The 21221-nt window shown below is 50.7% G+C and overlaps 1 protein-coding gene across 8 annotated transcripts in view; it reads left to right on the plus strand.

Annotated features, from left to right (window-relative positions):
• Agap1 (ArfGAP with GTPase domain, ankyrin repeat and PH domain 1) overlaps window positions 1–21221 on the plus strand; it is a 480841-nt gene that overhangs the window by 214806 nt on the left and 244814 nt on the right. For all 8 annotated transcript variants that reach the window (XM_047543038.1, XM_047543039.1, XM_047543040.1 and 5 more), the window contains 3 exons: window positions 10771–10898; window positions 12287–12442; window positions 19288–19380. In XM_047543038.1, coding sequence (XP_047398994.1) covers window positions 10771–10898; window positions 12287–12442; window positions 19288–19380 — 377 coding nt within the window. The remainder of the gene's footprint in view (window positions 1–10770; window positions 10899–12286; window positions 12443–19287; window positions 19381–21221) is intronic.

Consider the following 21221-nt stretch of genomic DNA (forward strand, 5'->3'; position numbering starts at 1 on the left):
TTGTGGCAGGAGACCAGCACGTTCTCCTGGAATCTTGGGAGGAGGGGTGAAGGGCTGTGTCCACTGGGAAGAGAAGAGTCTCGGTCACGTCCCTGTCCTCACAGGCTTCTGACATCTTGTGGTCAGGGGTGGAGCTGCAAAACGCAGTGAGTGAAAAAGAGAGAAAACAGCGGCCCGTTCCAGCCAAGGCAAAAGTCCCAGGAGGTGGGAGCGAGGGCTCAAGGGGCCCTGGTAGAGGGTGGAAGCTCATTATTGGGGTGCCTCGGGCACTGGCGTTTGTAGAGACTCATGGAGTGGCACAACTGAAATTTTAACGTTCAACCTCAAGACACAAAAACAGCCTTGGACAGGTAGTGAACTCCGTGGGAGCTGTGTGGACAGGGTGGTCCTGTGGGCCCCTGCCACAGCAGGTTGACCTGCCCGTGAACATGCAAGGACGACAGTCACAAGACCTGTGCCTGGCCCAGGTGGGTGTGTGCAGCCAGCCCCTCACCTCTGGAAAAGTCTGCACTGTGGAGATTGTGTTTAAGGGTCTTCGTAGACATCCCACGTCACAGGGGATCTGGGTAAACTTACGAGAGGTGCCTTCTCACAGGTGAGGCTGCTTGGTATGATCATGAGCCCCTGGTCTTTCTTCTAAAGGAGACTTTCTAGAACTAAAAGGCGTACATGATCCTTTGAAGGATTTCAGTAGTTTATAGAAACTGCTGTATCTCAGGAGATGCTCGGACTTCCTCACTATTGCTAAATCACAGATTACAGATTCAAAATCAATCAGTATTCTCTGCTGAGCTCTAATTAACACTCAAACATTATTAGTCACAAACGCAGATCTTGATCGGAGATGACCTCAGGTATTCTAAATGTAAATAAAATTAGATTTAGATCCCTTTTAATTACCCGAGGTGCTGTGAGTAATTACAGTGGCAATTGATAAACTTAATTTCTTATTAAAGGAGAATAAAAAACTTGCAGGAAGTTTCTCCCCACTCTATGCTTAACTCCTCAGTGACCGTTGCCTATGCAAAAGAATTGCCTGGACTTTGATGCTCATTGTTTAGAATTTGACATCATCTTAAGAATTGTAGGGCTGGGGTTGTGGTTCAGTGGTAGAGCACTTGCCTAGCATGTCTGAGGCACTGGGTTTGATTCTCAGCACCATATAAAAATAAATAAAACTTCCTCATTCATTCTGTAGGATGACACCTAGCGATTGTGAGGGTTAAAAAAAAAAAAATGTATGTGGCCCTCACGTTCATCATGTGCCTTATGACTTAAAAGGTCAAAGTCACTGCGATCCCACACAGGTACACTTCCCAGAGGCCCCTCTGCGTTGGGCAGGTGGGTTCTGGTCTGGGTGCTGGGTAGGCAGCAGTAATGGATGGCGTGGAAGGGCTTCTCAGTGACTTCATGCTCAGAGCCCTTTGAAGACTGAGTGGAAATCTGTTTTGTCATCTCATCCTTCTTCCTAATTACATCACAATACATTGTATAATTCAACCTGTGTGTCACTGTCACTTCTTCCAGAGGCCTCCCGCGAGGGGCCACTGCGGCCGGCTCATTATCAGCAGAGCTGGGGAAGAGAGGAATAATCTCCTCGGGTTCCGACCAAGACATCTTCTCTCCACTTAAAGAAGAAAATGTCTTTTTTATGGAGATCGTTGTAAGGGTAATTATTTCTGGAAATGGGAAAACAGCTTCAGTTGTGATAGATAAGTTCATTTTTCTTAAAAGTTAAAAGATCTAAAGGAGAACCTCGTGACGGATGTGGAGGGGAGAAGTTTCCAAGCTGTTTGCTGGTGTCTCAGCCTGTCGTCTTTCAACAAGAAGCAAATGAGACCTGATAGGTTTGGCTTAAGCCAGCAGTAAACAAAGTATATTACTTTTTTCCTTAAAACGCAACTGTTTTGTGTCACAGGGTCCCTGAGGTCAGCATCCGCTCATAGCCTGTACGTCCTGTGTGTTCTCTTGTTCAGGACCCTGGCCGACTCCCAGTCCTTATTGACCTGGATTTTCTTCTCTATTTTCCTTTAAATTTGGGGGACAGTCTTTTCAGTTTGGATGATTTAGCATCATCAGTTTGGTGCTCTGTCGCTTTCTGTGTGTTTTTCCTTCATATCTGGAAACCCTGAAGCAGCCACGATCTCTGTCATCTTCGGTGCATCGCACTCCTTTGGAAACACGGCATTTCTTTACATTTATCTTAGGTCCTTTTCTTTTTCTTTATTTTGCTGATGCACTGTGTGTATCTCATAACCCATACTTGGTTTGGCCTTTTAAAAACTAGTGGATTGAAAATGCAAGTCCCGTAGTTGCCGCTGCGCAGAGGCACAGAGCAGCCTCACCCTATGGACTGGAGAATGGCGGGTGAGCCTGCACTCCTGGGTGTTGGAGATATTTCTGCTCCGGAATCGTCAGCTTCCTGTGAGACAGTTTGATGGGTTGAGAAGAAGTGACAGGTTCATTTTTCCCCTCTTTGTTTAAGCCATTTATCTTTCAGATCCTTGCCTGCCATCTAAATTGTATTGCCAATTTATCGGGATATTCACTTGCCTCTGCTTGGAAGGTGCTGATTTGCATCCAGCTAGAGAATGAGTGAGAGAGAGAGAGTTAATCATCTCTGGGTCTTTCGAAAAGGTTTGTGCTGGGTTTAATTGTGACATTTGAAGTGTTGCGTGTTTTCTGCTCAGTGTCCCCGTGCATTCAACTCCCTGTTGACCTGGGTCACGGCCAGAGTAGAACCGTGTCTTGGGTCACAAGGCCTTGCTCTTTGGGAGATCTGTAGTTATGCTCTTTTGCATATCTTTTACATTTCACACCAACCTAAGCTTTGTTATCTGCCTTTAAACTCTGCCTGCTTATTTTAAGATTATTCTTTTAATTAAGCAGAATTATGAATAACGAATGATAGCTGGACGCTGCGGGGAGGGATGCTCTGCCTTCTAACCTGGTACCAGATAGGAGGGGAGCCCTCTTACTCCTGAGCAGGTGAGGGGGTGAAGGAGAAGCCCATCTGGCCGTAAGGTCTAGGAGATCTACCAGAGTTCCAGCCCGTAGCAGCAGAGCACATCCACTGGCTGTGCCTTGGGCCTCTGGCTTCAGTACCAAGCACGCCATTTGTCTTTCCAGTTTGCCCGGACATCTTTTTCCAACATACCTCTCTAGCTTCTTTTGAGGACTTGTCACTGTCCCCTCCCTTCAGGGTCTCTGTACCTTTCAGAGGCCCCAGCTTCGTCACCTTTGTGGTGTGTGGGACTGAGCTGGCCTGTGGCACATGGCCCTGGCCCTATGGTCAGTGGTCAGCAGCAGTGGTTTTCTCACTTCTTCCTTTCTCTGATTACTTGTGACTCCTGGTTTAGAATGGCCCTCGGGCTGCGCCCAGGGACTGCTCTCCCCCGTGTTGCTGTGTCCAGTCCTGCCACACCATTTTCCAGATGGTTCGAGCCCTCCTTCACCATGAGCTCTTGTTGCTGCTCTGCAGACAGGATGCTTTCCCACATTTCGTCATCTGTCTGAGCACTTCCTACTTGAAGTGGTTCTTGGACCTTTCCCTCTCGCAATTGCTTTTATGTTTCTTGTGCCGCCACCTACGCCCCGACTCCGGTGCTGAGGATCAAAGCCAGGGCCTCATGCATGCTGGAGAGTGCTATACCGTGGGTTGCACCCAGCCCTGGTGGCCTGTCTTAGGGCACTGTACTCCCACAGGTGTCCCGTACTGACACATTGGTTTGGGAGGGAGCCAAGGCCTAGGACATGGTGCTGAATTCTAAAACCAGGGAGGAGAAAGGGGACGGTTTTTGGCTGTGGGCCCAGATTGCTGAGGATGGCTTCCTGGTGAGGTATATAGTGTCCCCTGCATTGGGCGCCTCCCAGGGCATTCCGCTTGACCGGTGTGTTCTCAGCGATGTTGCTGACAGATTTGTCTGGGCTCTGTGGTCTCTCCCTGTCTGGCAAGTCTCTGGCACATTTTATTTGCTCAGTGTTGTAAGGAAAGAACCAGTGAACCAGTGACAGAGGGATGCTGTTAAGAAAGGGGAGCACAGAGTGAGGGGTAAGAGCAGCCAGTTCCACGTATGTCAAATACTGGCTGGTGAGCTGCTGGCTTGGTTTCTCTCGGGCCTAACTTCACTTGAGTACAGACCCAGCAGTAGGAGCATTCTGGAAACAAGAGCAAGACCAGGAGCATTCTGGGACCAAGAGCAAGACCAGGAGCGTTCTGGGACCAAGAGCAAGACCAGGAGCATTCTGGGATTTGGAGCATGATCAGGAGCATTCTACAACGTGATCAGGAGTACTCTGGAACCAGGCATGACCAAGAACATTCTGGGACTGAAAACATGACCAAGGGCATTCTGGGAGCAAGGGCAAGACCAGGAACATTCTGGAAGCTGAGGAAGGCACAGTGGTTGGAGTACTGACAACATCTCCAGTGCACCTCAGAGTCTCCAGAACTGTCCATCTAGTGGGTGGTGTCCTGTAGGTGCAGGGAACAGCCTGGGGCCTGAGATGGATCTCGAGGGATCGCTGGAGGCTATCATTTGGAATGAAGCCCCTTTTCCGTCCAAACAGGAGGGAGAAGTGCTGAGTAGAGCAGGATCGTGCCCAGAAGCCCGGCTTTGGTGTGGCCGTAGAGGAGGCCAGGTGGAGGGAGTCCTGCGACAGGGCGTGTTGATGCCGAGTTCGCAGAGGAGCGACGTCTACAGCCCTTGTGAATCTGGGCCTTGACGGGCCTGTCAGTACTCGGCTTCCTGCTGCCCCGGGCCCAGTGCCTGGGGCAGCCGTGGGAATCACACCTCCCGATCTCTGGCAACCAAACTCTGGAATTAAATTTCAAGGAACTGTTGTGCTATGGAGGTGTGTAAAAGAGGGAGGGTTGTGCATTTCTCACAGCATGATTTGATGTCACCCTTGCCACGAATAATTAAGTTATGTCAGAATTGGATGCACATATTTAAAATGTCAGATAGACCATATTTGTTTCAGTGTTACTTTTTTTTTTTTTTTAATATTTTATGTTCTTCTTCGCTGAAATAAAAAGAGAAATCCAGCTGCCTTGGACACAGTAGAAATCGTTCTCATTTTAAAATTCTGAAATCAACGTCAGTGGCCTTGACTTTGCCCGGTCCTGAAGGTAACTGTTTATTACGTCGGCATTTAAATTCCCGATTAATAGGAGCAATTAAACAATAGCTTCATTTCCAGCAAATTAACAACCCTAATAGGTAATTGCGACATAAATGAAGATAAATTTGTTTTAATACAACGAGATAAAAAGAATACAGACAAGAACTGAATCTCAGATTAAGAATCCAGACTTCATCACTTCAGGACAAACTTGAGAGTTTTGCCAGAAGACATTAAAGCTTGCCTTTTTAACCACAGTGTGTCTTGGAGCAGAGTTTGATTTTAAAAATACTTAACAGAAATACAGTTGGTGCTAGGGGTGTGGAGCGTTTGCCTAGGGGGCACCAAGCCTGGACTCCATCCTCAGCACCGCTGGGAAAAGAAGGGCGAGTGTGTAAACACGCACAGATGTCGTGTTCCGTGCTTCCATGCAGGGAAGGCAGGTGGTTAAAGCCATTTTCCAAGTGCACTGCCTGGGGTGCAGGGACCTGCAGGCCGTTGGTTCTTGCCAGAGCCTCTCGGAAGTTCTCACCGACAGGATCCCGCAGAAGAGCCCCCTTCTCACTGAGTGGACCGCACGGTCCGTCCAGCTGCAGGAGCCTCACCGTTCCTGCGAGTGCTCGCACTGGGAACTTCCTCTGATGGCTTCAGTCTGTTTCGTTGGCACATGGATGTGAAGGCCAGACCTGTTCTGAGAACAGTACAAGTGTCCGTGCGAAGGGTGTTCTGCAGTGGGGCAGGACTAGAGTCAGGGAGAAGAACCCAGACCTGGTTTCAGAGGCCTGGGGGAAGCTGGATCTTGGAGAGATCATATTTCCCCTTGGAGGTGCACCATGCCCATGGGAATATCCTAGGAATGTCGGAGAAACTGCCGGGGTTTAGCTAAAACATTACTGAGCTTCTGCCGCCTTCCAAGAACTCCTTTTGATGGCTTTGAACCATCAGATGACAAGAGCAGCCAGGGGCTCAGTACCCTGCCAGACATGACTCGCTCCTGAGGGTAGAGTGGCAGCAGTTCTGGAGGTGGGTCCCAAAGAGAAGCTCCTGCTGGGCTGGGGTCCAGCCCCGCTGCCCTCGCCCACACTCCAGGTAGCTGTGACCTGTGCCTTCCAAGCCGTGGATGAAGCCTTCCAAAGCACGGGTCTTGTCACTTGTCCTGGGATGGGTTCAGTGGCCCCACCTTGCCTAAGGACAGTGACGATGCCGTCGCTCTGCTCTGCACACCAGACCTTTGCAGGTGGGTTTCTAGTTGCCCTTGCGGCGTCCTCAGCCCCTGCCGCCTCACCACCTTTCCACCTCGTCCTCACTCCTGGTTCATCCCCCTCGTGTCCTTGGTTGGTGTGTGCCCAGCAGTTCCACAGTAGCTCTGGGGTCCGTGGAATGGGCCCGTTGTCCTGGGTCGGGGCGGCCTGTGTGTTCCACTTGTCCGCGCAGCGTGGCGGGATCCCACAGGTGTGTAGGTGCGGGGCCAGGCAGCCGGGCTCACGGACTGATTCCACAGCCCGTTGCAGCCTGACCTCCTGAGGCCTTCGGCAATGCAGCGCTGCCGCCCTCTCTCCCTGTCTCGCCTGGTTTTACTCTGTGCTCAGAGCTTAGGCCCCACGGAAGCCTGTCGGGAGCAGGTGCCGTCTGCACCCCTGCGCCCAGTGCCCAGGGTGGCACCTCTCACGTCCATTGACTTCGAGGTTTTCTTGATGAGCAAAGTTCCACTTCAGATTCCTTCTCACTCCTGAGTCACATGCTCAGAACGACATAATTTGGTAATTAATTTCTTCTTAATTAATAAGCTGGTTTAATGACCACTCTACTGTAATTTAAAAACTGACTGGAGACGTTAGGGGCCCTTCTATTTGTTCTGGGAGGTTTGCAGCCCGCCTTGGTTTCTGTCACCTTTGGGAGCTCTTGGGTGGCCTGTGGCTCCTGGGGCCTTTCAGTGAAAGTGTGATAAATGTTGGGTGGTGGCACCACCGGTAAAGACAACGCGCGCAGTGAGTTCCAGCCTCATAAATTGTGCTCTGAGAGTATTTTTGTGGACTCTGATGTTAGTGTTCAGTCTCACGGCAGTTGTTTTTTATGAGTGAATCTGCTGTAAATACTTAAGGTGTTATTCTATTAGACTTATTTATTAGACTCATTTAATTCCGGCAAATCTGTGCTTGTTCAGAATTGTCCCTCAGCCCCAGGAGCAGTGGCCTCGCTGTGCTACAGTAGAAGAATCCTGCTCTTCCGGTTTGGCTTGCTGGTGGCCACGTGGGTCTTGCCCTGGCCCCTGTCGGTCAGACCTGTGCTCTCCGTAGATGGGCCTCTGGGCCTTCCCGAGGCACCGCCCCACCTCTCTCCATGCCCAGGGGTCATCTGGTTCTGCACGATGCTCGTGGCATGTGGGACGTCCCAAGATCTCTGTGTTCTGGAAGAGACAGTGGTGCTTTTGCGTGTGAAGTACCAGGAGTGCAGCATCCGCCCCCCAAAGACCCGACAGAGCCAGCTGTGAGGTTTATCTGACCAGAGCTGCTGAAAAGCAGGTGGAACAATGTCACGAGAGGTGTGCCTTAGGAAAACCACCTGCCGTGCCTGAGGCCTGTGGGCTGCAGCCAGGGCATCCCTGGTTTACCAGCTCTGGGTGGGCAGGGTCTTGGGTCATGACAGTAGCTTTCGATAGGTGCACACATTTCCATTCGACGTGGCTGTATATACACACTCATGTGTGCTGACGTAAAATACGTAACATGTCCAACTGTTGAACGGCCAGATTCAGAAACTGGTTCTGAGGGTTGCCCAGCCAGCAGAGCCTGGGGCCGTGGCCTCTTTTAAACCTACCAACTTGAACACATTCTGAATATCCTGAGTACGTGGTGATTACCCTTTGTTTTAGTCGCCTTTTTCACTGCTGTAACTGAAAGACCTGAAAAGAAGCATTTTAGTGGAGAAAAGTTTATTTGGGGCCCAGGGTTTTAGAGGTCTCGGTCTGTAGGTAGCTGACCCATTCCTCTGCGCCCCAGGTGAGGCAGAGCATTGTGGCCTCAGGGTGTGGCAGAGGAAGACGGGTTGGGACGCACCCAGGACGCGGAGCCGGCTCCACTCCCCAGCGCCCCCTCCCCAGCCACCCCCACTGCCTCCAGCGATTGGGCTCGTGCTCGTCACCGGTCCCTCCAGGGCCCAGGCCACCTCCATTGGCTCTCACGTGAGCTCCCGGGGACGCCTCACCTCTAACCCGGGGCACAGTCCCACAGCAGCGCCTTCCACGCCCTGGCCTTCCTTGTCCTGGGGCCGCAGGGCGTCCACATGCCCCACCGCCCTCGCCACCCAGCTCCTGTGACCCTCCCAGACTCGAACCGCAGTGGCAGGCCTGGGCCACGGTGCCAGTGAGTGGCAGCTGTCACATTAGCTCTTGTCCAGCCCAGCGAGGCCCTTGGGGGCCTCTTTAAGCAGGGCACCTAGACGCGTGGGACACAAAGCAAGTAACAGCGCGGTCGCTGCCATAGTAGGTTTCCATTCTCCTGATGGAAAGGCACTGAGCCTTTCACAGGGCCTTCACCTTGTCCCTGTCCTCGTCCCCGTCCTCGTCCTCCTCAGGCAGGTCTTACAGTTCTAAAGCAGCCTCGACCTTTTAGAAGAAGGTATTTGTAGATAATTTTCTTCTCTTCATTTACATATAGGGGTAGGAAGGAATTAAAATGGGAAATAGTCATAAAAAGAATGCTGCCAGTCATTTCAGAGTGGGTGTGTTTTGTTTTCTTTTGTTTTTATTTTTGTTTTCCATTAATGGAGGGCAGTACTAAAGGGACAGTGGAATTTTAGTCCTCGGGATGTGATCCATGCTCTGTACGTAGTTGTTGACAGACTTTGTTTTGAAAATGTTCTTTTTAATCATGAACGTGCCTTCATTCTAGCCTGTGAGTAGGAGGATACACACTGCTCATTTATGCTTGGAGTTCCATAAAATCAGGGTTTTAGTGAAATATTTGACTTCTCTTGGAAAGTCTCCAACATTCCCTTGGAGTGAAACATGTGGAAAGTGTCCCTGAGCTCTCCAGGCCCATCCTGTCCTGTTGCTGGCCGTGCGCGTCTCCCGTGTTCAGTGACCTGTGTGGTCACACACACAGTTGAACATTGCAGTGAGGCAGCAGAAAAACAGAAAGCAGTGCAGTTGATCATCAGAGCCCTTTTTACCATTTTCAAAAGGAAAAGAAATTCACTCCCAGCCCAGTGACCATGATTTCAGGTTAATTTGCTTTTGTCTTTGGAATTTCAGTGAACCTCTGTGACACACGTTTTGCAGCTATTGGAAGCTGATCTCAGATTTTATTTTTCAGTTCATGCAATGATTTTTAAAATATTCTAATATATGTCTTCAAAGACCCCTGATCAATACGCCAATGGTTTTGAAATGACAGAGTGCCGCGATATTCCTCTGTAATTTAAACATGATTAGCTGATGAAGGGTATGTTCGATACACTACAGGAAGATAAATTAATTGATACCATCCTTTCAGGATGATGTGGAGCCTATTGGAGGTGGGACGTAACTAATGGAGCCGCTGCTTCATCTCCTGAACCATTTTTTATTCGTTGCACTTTTACTTAATCATATTTATACTATCATTCATTCACACAAAAACCATAGGCTCTGGACAGACCAGTTTCTTATTAAAATCGTGTTCATTTGGAAAAGAAATTATCAGTGAGCATTGTCTGTGGGCAGCATGTGGACTGCTTCCAGGACGTCACTGCAGGCCGGGAGAGGCAAGGTGTCCCTCCACATGGGCATCTTGGGGACACAAATGACCCAGATCGGGAGATGGGTTGAGAGTCACTGAGCACAGTTACAGCCACTCCCCAAGACACACACCCACTCAGATGAACCTCCCGCAGTGACACCCATTGGTGCAGGAAGAGCTTCCTAATCGTTGACTTCCTTTCCAGTCAAACTCAGGATGCTTTATCAGTGAGCCTCTTTGCCAGGAGAAGTCATGGCTGGTTGGATTTAGATGTGTATTGATTAAGATAAACTTTCAGTGTGTGTGGTAATATGTTTAAATAAAAAGGGTCTTTGATATAATTTCTTGTGCTTGAGTGTCAGTCTCCACCATAGCTCGTAGAGTTACAGGTGATCCCTTAGGCAATGTTAAAGAAGGATTTTGGCGTTCCCCGGGGTTTAGTTAAATCTCCCTGTTCCATTAGGATTATCAATGCTCCAAGTGACTGGAAGATGTTATTTTAGGATAAATTTCACAAGGTGGGCTTTTGGTTGCCCAGGTGAGGCCTCTGAGGTGGTCTGCCCAGGGCTAAGGCCCCTGGTGGAGTCAGAGCCCAGTGCCTGCTGTGTTCTGCCTCACCAAGAGTGACTTCTATTTCCAGCACCACCTGATGGCCCAGGAAGGTTGCTGGGGCTACAGACATCTCTGCATTTCAGGCAGATGAGGGAAAAGGACACCAGGGAGCAATGGGCAGGGCGGCTCTCCCTTGAGGAAGGTGGCTTCCTGAGCACATTGCCCAGAACTTGCTTGTTGGGCAACAGGGAAATGGTCGGGAGCCCAGCTGAAAGTTATTGTGAAGGAGGGATTGGCGGGTCCAGGGCTCCCCAGTGCTCTCTGTTGTATTGTAAACCAGCTTCACGTTGATCTCTTTTGTCTCTATGTCCACCAGTTGCCCAGAAGATTGTTGCCACAAGGAAGAAGCAGCAGCTGTCCATAGGTCCCTGCAAGTCCCTACCCAACTCGCCCAGCCACTCCTCGGTCTGTTCTGCACAGGTGTCCGCCGTGCATATAAGCCAGGTACGTCAGGCGGCGTAAGCAGTGGGACTGAGGACCTGGAGCCAAGGAGAGCATGAAGAGTGCTCACTGCCAGTGCAGAAGTCAGCTCTGCTCGTTTCCACTCTATAGATGACAGCAGCGTCTTCTAATAGACTCCACGTTTCCTTCAGAAACTGCCGGGGCCAGCTGGTGTCGAGGGGGTTGTTCCTGAACATGTTCTATCTCCTGCTGCTGAGTTATGAGCCTCGCTGGCCCAGGACATGCCCAGAATGTCTCTGAAGGCACCCTGCTCTGGTCCTGGTCCTGGTCCTGGTCCTGGTCCTGGTCCTGGTCCTGGTCCTGGTCTGCTTGTGGGTTGACCATTGTCGGTGAATCTTGATGGGTCAGCCCACTGTGTGCCTGAACCTGGCAGCAGTGTCTGGTTACAGCTGCTCTCTCCCTGAGGCCCTCCAGAAACTGCTCTTCCCACAACAGTGTTTTGCTAAATTATTTACTTGAAAGAAAATGAAATAATTGCCACATTGAAGAACTCAACCAGAAGTCTGCTAAGGACACTGTTGGCTTGGCTTTGCCTGTCCTGGTTTTATGGTCAACATTTCCTGGGTAGTGATCTCTTGGTCCTTGTTTCCAGAGGGTGCAGTGGATGGTTGGTGCCCGGGAAGAGGATCTGTTCCTCGGTTCTCTGCTGAGGGCCATGAAGGCACACTCAGGAATACCAACGCTCTGCTGGGGGCATCTTTAAACATCTTCCAGCAGCACCCCGATTTCCAAAGTGTCACCTGTAGAATGTTCATTGTGGTTCTGCTGGGCAAACCTGGCCCCTCTGCACCCATTCTAGAGCAGAGAAGGAACCAGGAATCCATTTAGTTTAACCAGCCTCTTTGCTTTTCAGAGGAAAAGGAAATGATTACATTTTAGCTGTCAGAAACATTTGAGTTAAATGATAGAGACTTCATTTCCTCAGGCCACTTTCTATTTTTTTTTTTTTTTAATGTACAAGGTTATTTATTGAAACATTGTTTACAATAATAAATTGTGTCATAGAGGGCTGGTTAAATAACAATGGTCTACCCACACCGTGGAAAATATAATGAAAATAAAGAAGCTCTCCATGTGGATTTGAAAAGATACCTAGAACACCCTATACTGCAATGCACATGGTGCTGTCTACGCTACTCCTTAGGTCACTTTCTTGGACGAAACAGCTCTGACATGATGGGATTTCTAGGAGGAGGCCAGGCGGACTTGCTGCAAACACAGCTGGCAGAGTCAGAGAAGCCCTCCTTCCGCCCTAGCTCACCCACTTCTCCCCTTGTGACCTGAGAACGGGTTGACTGTGACCCCACTGGCGTGGTGACCTTAGGTCCCAGGCGCCTGTCCTTAATAAAGCCTTGTTTTGATCACTGCAGACAAGTAACGGCGGCGGGAGTCTGAGCGACTACTCCTCCTCCGTCCCGTCGACTCCAAGCACCAGCCAGAAGGAGCTGCGGATCGATGTGCCTCCCACTGCCAACACCCCCACGCCTGTGCGGAAGCAGTCCAAGCGCCGGTCCAACCTCTTTACCGTGAGTGTCCGCCCTGGGGAGAAGCTGAGTGACACCAGGAAGCCTGGTCCCTATTAGTGTGGTGGCCATGTGGCTCAGTGGTCTTCACAGAATCTAAGCTAAGTAGTGAGAGTAGCATCGATCTCTGGAAGTCTAAGAAATGAGTGAGCAGCCAAGTTCTGGATGCTGAGCATTGTGCATGGAGAGCCTGGTATCCTGGGTCTCTAACAGGTATTTTCACAGTCTCTAGGTAGATACTCGCTGCAGTAGACACAAAACAGGGCCGTGTGGAGTTCTCAGGGGAGTGCACCCTACCCTTCAGATGGGAGCTGGGAGCTGGCCTGTTCTCCACATGCTGGCGCCTGAGGACTTCGCGGGTGCAGTTGGGGGCCGGGGTGGCCATGGCTCTCAGCACCATGTGCCCTCGGCCTCCTGGAGGCTCATGCACAGAGAGGGAATCAGCCAGGAGTATTTGAAAATTGGAGATGAGGTTATCTAGGCTCAGATTTAGAAACTTAGGGTCTGAATGGGGCCCTGGCCTGTGGATGGCTCCCTGGACAAACCGAAATGAGGACATTCCTGAAATACAGAAGAGACACAACGCTGCCGCACCCCCGCGCTTCCCTTCCTGCCACACCACAGGCATTGCCAGTCCCCCGCTGGAGGCCTTGCCGTGGAGCCCAGAACCCCAGGCAGGGCCGCTGTCCTGGACTTGGCAGGCGCGCTCCCCCGGACCACTGTGCGTTTCAGCCTTCAAACCAGGGCAACGCAGGGACTCTGGGCAGCTTCTGAGGTTCCGGGGAGTGGGGTGGATGGGTCAGGTGCCACAGGCACCTGCTGAGGGTGGAGCCAAGTGCTGCTGAACTTCCTGACTCTTGCAGGCCAGCCCCACCCACAAAGGGTGATGGGCCCTTCCTGCTGGCACCCTGGTTCCACCTGCCTCCTTCTGGTTGGCTGCCGCCGACCCAGACACAAAGTAGTTTAGTGTTTCCTGTCTTGCACTGAAGGGGAGCACCGCCACGGGACACTGGAGGGCATTTCTGACCTGCCTCCCTTGTTTGGCGTTGGCCCTCTTGATGCTGGGTGCAGGCCGAGTCTGGTAGACCCCTCTTCCCTCTGCTGCCATCTGTACTGCCAGGGTCTGCTGACAGCGCAGTACCACCTGACTGCGCCCGCTCCTTTGCTGATTGCCCTATACCTCACCACTCTGGCAGATGCTGCTGTGCAGACTGATAAGAAAGAGCAGGCCCAGGCCCTGGCCTCCCCCGCTGCAGCTGTTTGATCTTAGGCAAATTACTTAACCTCTCTGAACTAGGAAGGGTAGCACTTGTGCAGGTGGGCGGAAGAGCCCTGTGGCATTGCTTTCCCTTTCCCCTTGTTACCACTGGAATTCCGAAAGGGACCTCTGATGGTGTCTAGCAAAAGTAGCTGCAGGACAGCCAGGCAGAGGGTGAGCCATTGTGTGATCGTGGTGCAGGGGACATCTGGTGGGCCCGCAGTGCATGTGGCACACACTGAGCAGGGCGGTCGCCCCAGCAACCCCTCCTAGCTCTCCCCACAGGACAGGCTGCACATCCCCTCTGGACTCAGCAAGCTGGTTAATGTGACTGACAAGACAGTTTCTGTGTCTGTCCCTGCTGCCCGTTAGGAGCTGGGAGAGGGAACACCCAGCCTCCTGCACCGGCCGGGTCACATTAGCTGCTCATTGTCTTTGGTTACTATTCTATGAAATAAATAAAAATCCAGGAAATGCCTTCAGAAATAGAGCTGTTTAGCTAGGCATGGGGGTGCCGCCTGTAATCCCAGCAATTCAGGAGGCTGAGGCAGGAGGATCACAAGTTCAAGGCCAGCCTCAGCAACTTAATGAGACTGTCAGCAACATAGTGGGACCTATTTCAAAATAAAATAAAATAAAATAAAAAGGACTGGGGATATAGCTCAGTGGTAAAGCGTCCCTGGGTTAGATCTCCAACACCAAAAAAAAAAAGGTGAAAAGTAGAGCTATTTATAAGATCACTAGCATATTCTTGTCCCGTCCTCTAAGCGGGTAGCTATGGAGTTGGATTGTGCCAGAAAAGTGTCCTGGGTTGGGTAACCGACAGTCCCTGTGGCCTAGAGGGAGCACTTCAAGGCAAGAAGAATCACAGTAATAACCCAGTTAATGACAGCTGCCTCAGCAGAGCCTGGTTCTGCTCAGCCTCCAGGAGAAGCGTGTGTCGCCAGAGGCGGCGGCGGTCTGGAGGGCAGTGAGGGGTCCTCGTGCTGAGAGGAGACCACCATCCAGCACGTGCGCATAGGGGAGCCAGAGCAGGCTGGGTGGGGCAGGCGGAGCCGGTGAAGACCGCCACTCTGCGCCTTGACCGAGTCGGTGGCCACGGCTCACGACGGCCTGCCCTGGGATCCGTGCAGTGACAGCCAGGGTTCGCTTCCTTTCTAGAAATGCTGGAAGACAACTTGAGGCTAAACCATTTTAGAAACCAGATCCAGCTGCCCTACTGTTATTAAGAACAGAAATGTGAGGTCATAAGAGGAGCTGAGGAAAAGTTGACTGAAATCCCAGGTGGGGCCCACATGTCAGTGACTGGGTTTAATGTTGACAGACTAATGGTGGTGGTGGTAGTGATGGTGGTAGTGGTGATGATGGTGGTGATGGTGATGGTGACAATGGTGATGATGATGGTGGTGGTGATGGTGGTGGTGATGGTGATAATGGTGATGATGGTGGTGGTGGTGATGGTGGTGGTGATAATGGTGATGGTGATTGATGATGGTGGTGGTGATGGTGATAATGGTGGTGATGGTGGTGGTGATGGTGGTGGTGATAATGGTGATGGTGATTGATGATGGTGGTGGTGATGGTGATAATGGTGGTGATGGTGGTGGTGGTGGTGGTGGTGGTGGTGGTGGTCGTCGTTGTCATGATGGTGGTTTTGGTGATGGTGGTGATAGAGGTGGTAGTATTGATGATGGTGATGGTGATGTTGATGATGGTGGTGATGATGGTGGTGATGGTGGTGGTGGTGGTGGTGGTGGTTTTGGTGATGGTGGTGATAGAGGTGGTAGTGTTGATGGTGATGGTGGTGGTGGTGGTGATGATGGTGGTGATTGCATGAAGTACTGAGTATTTTTAAGAGGAAGATCTTAGATTAACTCCACTAGATGTCAGTGTCATTCAAGGAATGAAAAGAAGGCAAATTACTTTTGAAATCTCAAGAATTAAAAAACGAAATTCTTACTGTTTCCGGTTTATTAATATAATTTGGTAGACTCTTCATCTCTGGTGATCTTTGTCAGTTATTGGCTTAAATTGTCAAAGTGTATATTTATTTAAAAGTATCTAGTAGGAGGACAGATGTGGCACATGAGAACAATCTTAGTGAATAAAAATTCATGCATCTGGGATGATAATATGCAAGTGAAGAGGCACCAGCTACCTTATTTATTAGTGCATCATAAAGAGGCCATAGTTAATTAAGGAGCACACACACCGTTTTTCAAATACCATTCTTACATATTTTATAGAGTAGACCTGTGATATATAGGCTGGGCTAACATTTCCTACTTCCAGATGTTTTTGTTTGCATATGTACATTTTTTAAAACAAATAATACATACCTTACATGAAATGGAACCAATTTAAACTCTCTGTAAAAGTAGCAAATCACGTATTATATTTGCTGTAGGAATCATACTTTACTAATCAAAAGTGAAAAAATATATTTTATTTTGCTCTTTTTGAAAAATCATTGTTTTGAGAGACCATCCACTAAAAGACTGTTCACCTCTGGTTTAGTAATATGAGTTCTTAGAGTGATTAATTTAGTAACCCCAACTTACATGCAGTCGAGACACTTTATTGGAAAATGTTTCTAAATATACTGGACGAACAAACCTCGCATGCCACCGTCCAGTATGTCAAATGTGAAGGTTCTGCTGCCCCCACTGCTGCTGCTTCTGCCAGTAAGCAGATCTCAGGTGAAGGTTGAAGCCCTCCAGGGCACCTCCCGCATGCAGGTTCCCTGCCTCCCTTCCGGGGACAGCCCCGCCGAGTCCGTGCACGTTTCCCGGTCCCTGTCCTTCTCTGGTGCGTGGTGTTGCTCTGCCTGCTCTCACTCTATAGCAGTGGTGTTGCGGATGTGGTATTTCAAAACTTGCTATGTAGTGTCAGTACCATTAGACAGAGCTGAGCCTGCCCGTGTCCCAAGCCTGTGCAAAACATTAAACAGCCCACGGAACTCACTGTGAAAACAAGACTGTGCCGTTTGTATACAGGTAGAAGTTCTGAGTGGCAGGTCGTGTTTTTGTAAAGAGGCTGTGTGCCCGTGACAGGTACTTCCTCAGCCCTTCCTTGCTGGGGAGAAGGGGCGGGGCGGGTTTCTGTTTGATAGGAAGGGTTCTTTCAGGAGCGCTCTGTCCAGGTACGCAGGTGTGGATGGCGTGTCTCTCCTGGCTTCTTTTGTCGCCTGGGAGAAGTTCAAGGTCTTTGTAAGGAAGCGGGTGGTCATCAGATGGCCTGTGTGAGTGTTTGTGCAGGCTGAGCAGTCACTCTCAGGGCCTGAGGTCTCCAGATCTTCTGAGCCCGTGCAGTGGGCTGGACCCAGCTCCCCTGATGCACTGGTGTACCGAGGGCGGCTGCACCTGGCGTCTGCAGAGCCATCGCAGCTGTCAAGGAGGATAGTCTGCGGGAAAACAGGGCGACCTCGCTGGGGATTTGCACAGGCTGCGGCGTTCCTTGGCCAGTGAGTTTAGTTTTTTTTATTTCAGATGAACTGATGCAGCCTCTTTAGGCAGAGTAATTGTTGACCTGAGATACAGCCTGCCTTTCTGCCTACCAGCTTGCCCGACTCTTTCTTAAAATTCAATGACTCTTTCCACCAAAATGTCAGTTTTCAGGAAATTTTTGTTCGATTTTTGTGGTGAAGTCTCACCTAGGTTCCAGTTCGCATCTGAGTGTGCGGTCAGACTCTGGATTCGTTCTGAGTCTGTATTCTGAGTCCTTCGTGGCGGTACACTTGGCCATCTCCTCCCGCTTCCCGTGGTTTCTGAAATTCTGCTCTGAGAACAGAAGTGGCTGTGGGGACAGATGTGCTGCCCTGAGGAAGATGTTAATTCTTTTAAATGTTTGTTTTGTTAATTATTCTGGTTAATAGAGAATAATGAAGATGGATTTCCAGATTTAGGAATTTAGAATTCAAAAATTCCCCAAGTACTCTTCATGCTGTATGTCAGCTTAAGATTGTTTTACATGTTCTCTCTGCAAGCCTTAAAATTTATTTTACAACCAGAAACCTGAAGTGCCTGTCTTCCTGTGAATTAAAATGTGAAGGAAGAACGCGAGGTCATCGTGTAGCCCTTACTACTCCTTATTAATTTAAGGATTAATTGAAAGAAAATCCCCAAACCATAGTGACGCTTCCTGACCAGGGACTGATGAGTGCCTCTCCTTCCCTCCCAGCCTGGAGGGTCAGACCTGTTTCCGTTCTTCCTGTCTTTTCGTTCCAGCTTTCTTCCATCCTAGAGGAAGTAAGGCACGTGCTGCCAGGCACACAGTAGGTGTTCATAGCGGTGAGGCCCTGCGACCAGACAGGAAGCGTGTTCTCTTGAGCGCCGAGGCTTGGGGGCAGCGCCCTTTGAGGAGCTGGGGCTGCCTTGACGTCTCGGGAGCCTCTCTCCCTGTCGTCTGCCTGAATTCCAGCGGCAGCCTCTCCTGGGTCGTGAGCCCGTCCCATCGGCCTGGCTTTGCCACGTCCTGTGCCACCAGCCCTTGCGACAGGGTTTTAGAACCCTGGCTGCATCTTCCCACCCCTTTGAGACTGGGTTTCCTCAGCCGTCAGACTGCACCGGACACACCGGGTCTATCCATTTCATATATCATTTCAGATTTGAAAAGCACATGAAAATGTTTCTCCATTTTCAATATTGCGTGAGTAATGTTCCCATTGAAAAGTAATGGAGTGAAGTTGTCACTTGTCAGCACAGTTATTAAGGAGGACGAGTCTCAGATCTTTCTCTCATAATAAAATAAATCTGTCAGAAAATCACGGCGCTCGCCCTTTCTCCTGCCATCAGTGGATGCGGACCTGGACAGTGGCGCTCTTGTGGTCTTGTCCCAGTCAAGGTGCGCCTCGGGTGGTGGCTCCCTGGTCACCACACATGGCCCCCTCCCCGGCCAGCGGCCCCTGGGTGGTTCTGCAGCATCCGAGGTCCTTCCGAGATAATTGGCTCTGGAACGTGGCAGACAAACAGAGCTGCTCGCTGTTCCCGAGTACTGACATCTCGCCGGGCGGAGGTTTCCGGGATGTTCCCCCTTGTTCTCTGGCGCGGCGCACTAGCTTAACTTTGAAATTGCTGTTTTCCTAACCACGCAGAAGCGGAGAAAGCAGCACCGCTGCACCTTGGTGCGTTGGAGGGTGTTCAGCTGACTAGTTAATAGAATTTTTTAAATCATTCAGACGTTAATTAAATATATACATTTGTGTGGACTGTCTTCCCAGGAACAGCAAGGAGCCCCTTTTCTCCTTGGCTGTGTTAACTGCAGCTCTGGAATGTGTTTTCTTGTTGGGCGTTACTTTCCTAGATGGTCCATTGGTTTCTAGTAATTGAATTTTGAACTCTTTAAAGAAGAATTAAAAGATAATTTCGCAATGAAAAAGTCAGGGGGAAAGTTTAGAAAATTCTCTGGCATGATGAGTCAGTGCAGATGAGCTGCTTGCGGGTCTGTTTCTGGGATGCGTGTGTGTCCATGTGCACAGCCCTGTGCCAGACGTGGCCTCCAGGTCCCTGTGGGGGAAAGCGTGTGGGTCGGGGGAGGCGTGGGCGTGTGAGCGCGGCCCTCACCCAGATGCCCACTGTCCTTTGCCTTGCAGTCTCGGAAAGGGAGCGACCCAGACAAAGAGAAGAAAGGCCTGGAGAGCCGCGCGGACAGCATCGGGAGCGGCCGAGCCATCCCAATTAAACAGGTACGTGGCGTCCCCCTCCCTGCCCGTCGCCGGAGACACACCCAGGTCGGCCGAGAGGACGCTGGCCCGGGGGCCAGGGTTGTTTGAAGTGCCGTGTTGATGAATGTAGAAGTCACTCACTTGACATCAATTAGGAGAGGTTCCTGTGAGTATTAAAATGGGATCATTAGAATGCAAAGAGGAAATGTGACCACAGCTGTAATGAAGTGCCGTGTGCGCCTGCATATGGAGTGGCTGTCCAGGCCGGGCCGGCTTCACAGGCTGTCTTTGTAGCGTGCCTTTGATTGGGCTGCTGGCCGCCAGGCGACACGGGTAAATCAGATCGCTGTACAAGAGCCCCTTGTGATCACAGGAATAGCCCGACGTGGCCCTAATTTGCTCTCGCAGACGGACATCTGAACACTGTTTCAGGCTGGACTGTGACAACGAGGCAATTAGTTGTGATAATCCTCGCCGGCGCGTCAGCTGCGCGGGCTTGTTTGTAATTTGCTAATGAAGGAATTGTAACTTTGATTAGGTTCAGTTTCATTTAGACCTTATTATATAAAGGAACATTTACAGCTGTAATGTGGGGCCTTAATTAAACTTCCTCATTACACAACAGGACTTGAGTTCGAGCATTTGTTTTGGCCTGTGCTGCTCGCCTGAAATAGGTTTCCATCAGCCCAGAAGCCGGTGCTAAATCACTTTGTCGCAACTAAAAAGCACCGGAATTCACGAGTGACGTGTTTTGCCGTTTTATTTCCAGGGAGAGTAAGACTAGAGTCCAGCCTCACACAGTGGCTTCTGGAAGTGCCATCTTTTGGTTTGTTAAGGAAAGCCGGGTGATTCAGTGGGTTCTGCCTGAGGGAGAAGAAGAGATCTGTGGGCAGCATGGTAGCTCTGCCTCCAGTGGACGGCTTGGGACCGCTCTGGCCCTCTGGTTGATCCCGCCTGTGCTGCTTCCTCCTCCACGGGGACCCGCACGACTTTATTTCTCCTCTAGGAACGAACGCATCTGGGCACTGGCCACCTATAAAAAGGGACAGTCTTTCCAAAAATACAGTTGGATCGTTTCAGAAATACAGTTGGACAGTTTGAGCAATGCAGGTTTCACTCATTTGAAGCAAACGGGAGCACAGCTTAGGTGGGGGCTGGGCAGTCCAGGGCGACGGCGTGGGAGAGGAGAGGGCAAGCCGGGCCCGGCATCTGGGATGAGACTGGAGGCCGGAGACCATAGGGCCTCCTAAGAAGCCCAGGACTGTTGCAGAGCCCCTTGCCGGCTGCAGAACGGAGCAGCCCACTGCTTCTTCCTGCACCAGGCTCTGCCCTTGCCTTGCCAGGTGGGGGCAAGGATGGTCTGGACCTGGTGACCACGGCCATCGTGCCTGTATAGAGGACACACAGTCATATATCAGATGACAAGCGTGGGTCACTTGGGGACCTTCACACCTTGCTGCGACCCTTCAGTCCACGCACGTGCCTTATTCCTTCAGCTCATTTATTTATCACCTAGCTCTCTACATAGTGTAATGTGTGTAGAGATGTAATGGAATCACCAAGATCACTGTTCACCTCTGTAGAACTGGCACGGGGGTATGAGCTGCGGGGAAAGATGGAAAGTCTACGCTGTTGCCCTGGTCTGTGTGCACTGTCGATTTGGAGTGGGTGCACCCTAGCTGGGCAGGAGACCGTCTGCAAACCAGCCTGGCCCCTGTGAGCTTGGGCCTCCGCTCGGTGTGTCCCTATCACCTGCAGAGGGGCTCTTGCAGGCCAAGCTGCCCTTACCTGTGCAGGTTGGCCTGAACCATCCAGCATCAGTCTGTCAAACCTGGTCCTGGGCAGCCTTTCGACTGGGAACA

This window comes from Sciurus carolinensis, chromosome 3 (assembly GCF_902686445.1).
Source record: "Sciurus carolinensis chromosome 3, mSciCar1.2, whole genome shotgun sequence".
Taxonomy (NCBI): Eukaryota; Metazoa; Chordata; class Mammalia; order Rodentia; family Sciuridae; genus Sciurus; species Sciurus carolinensis.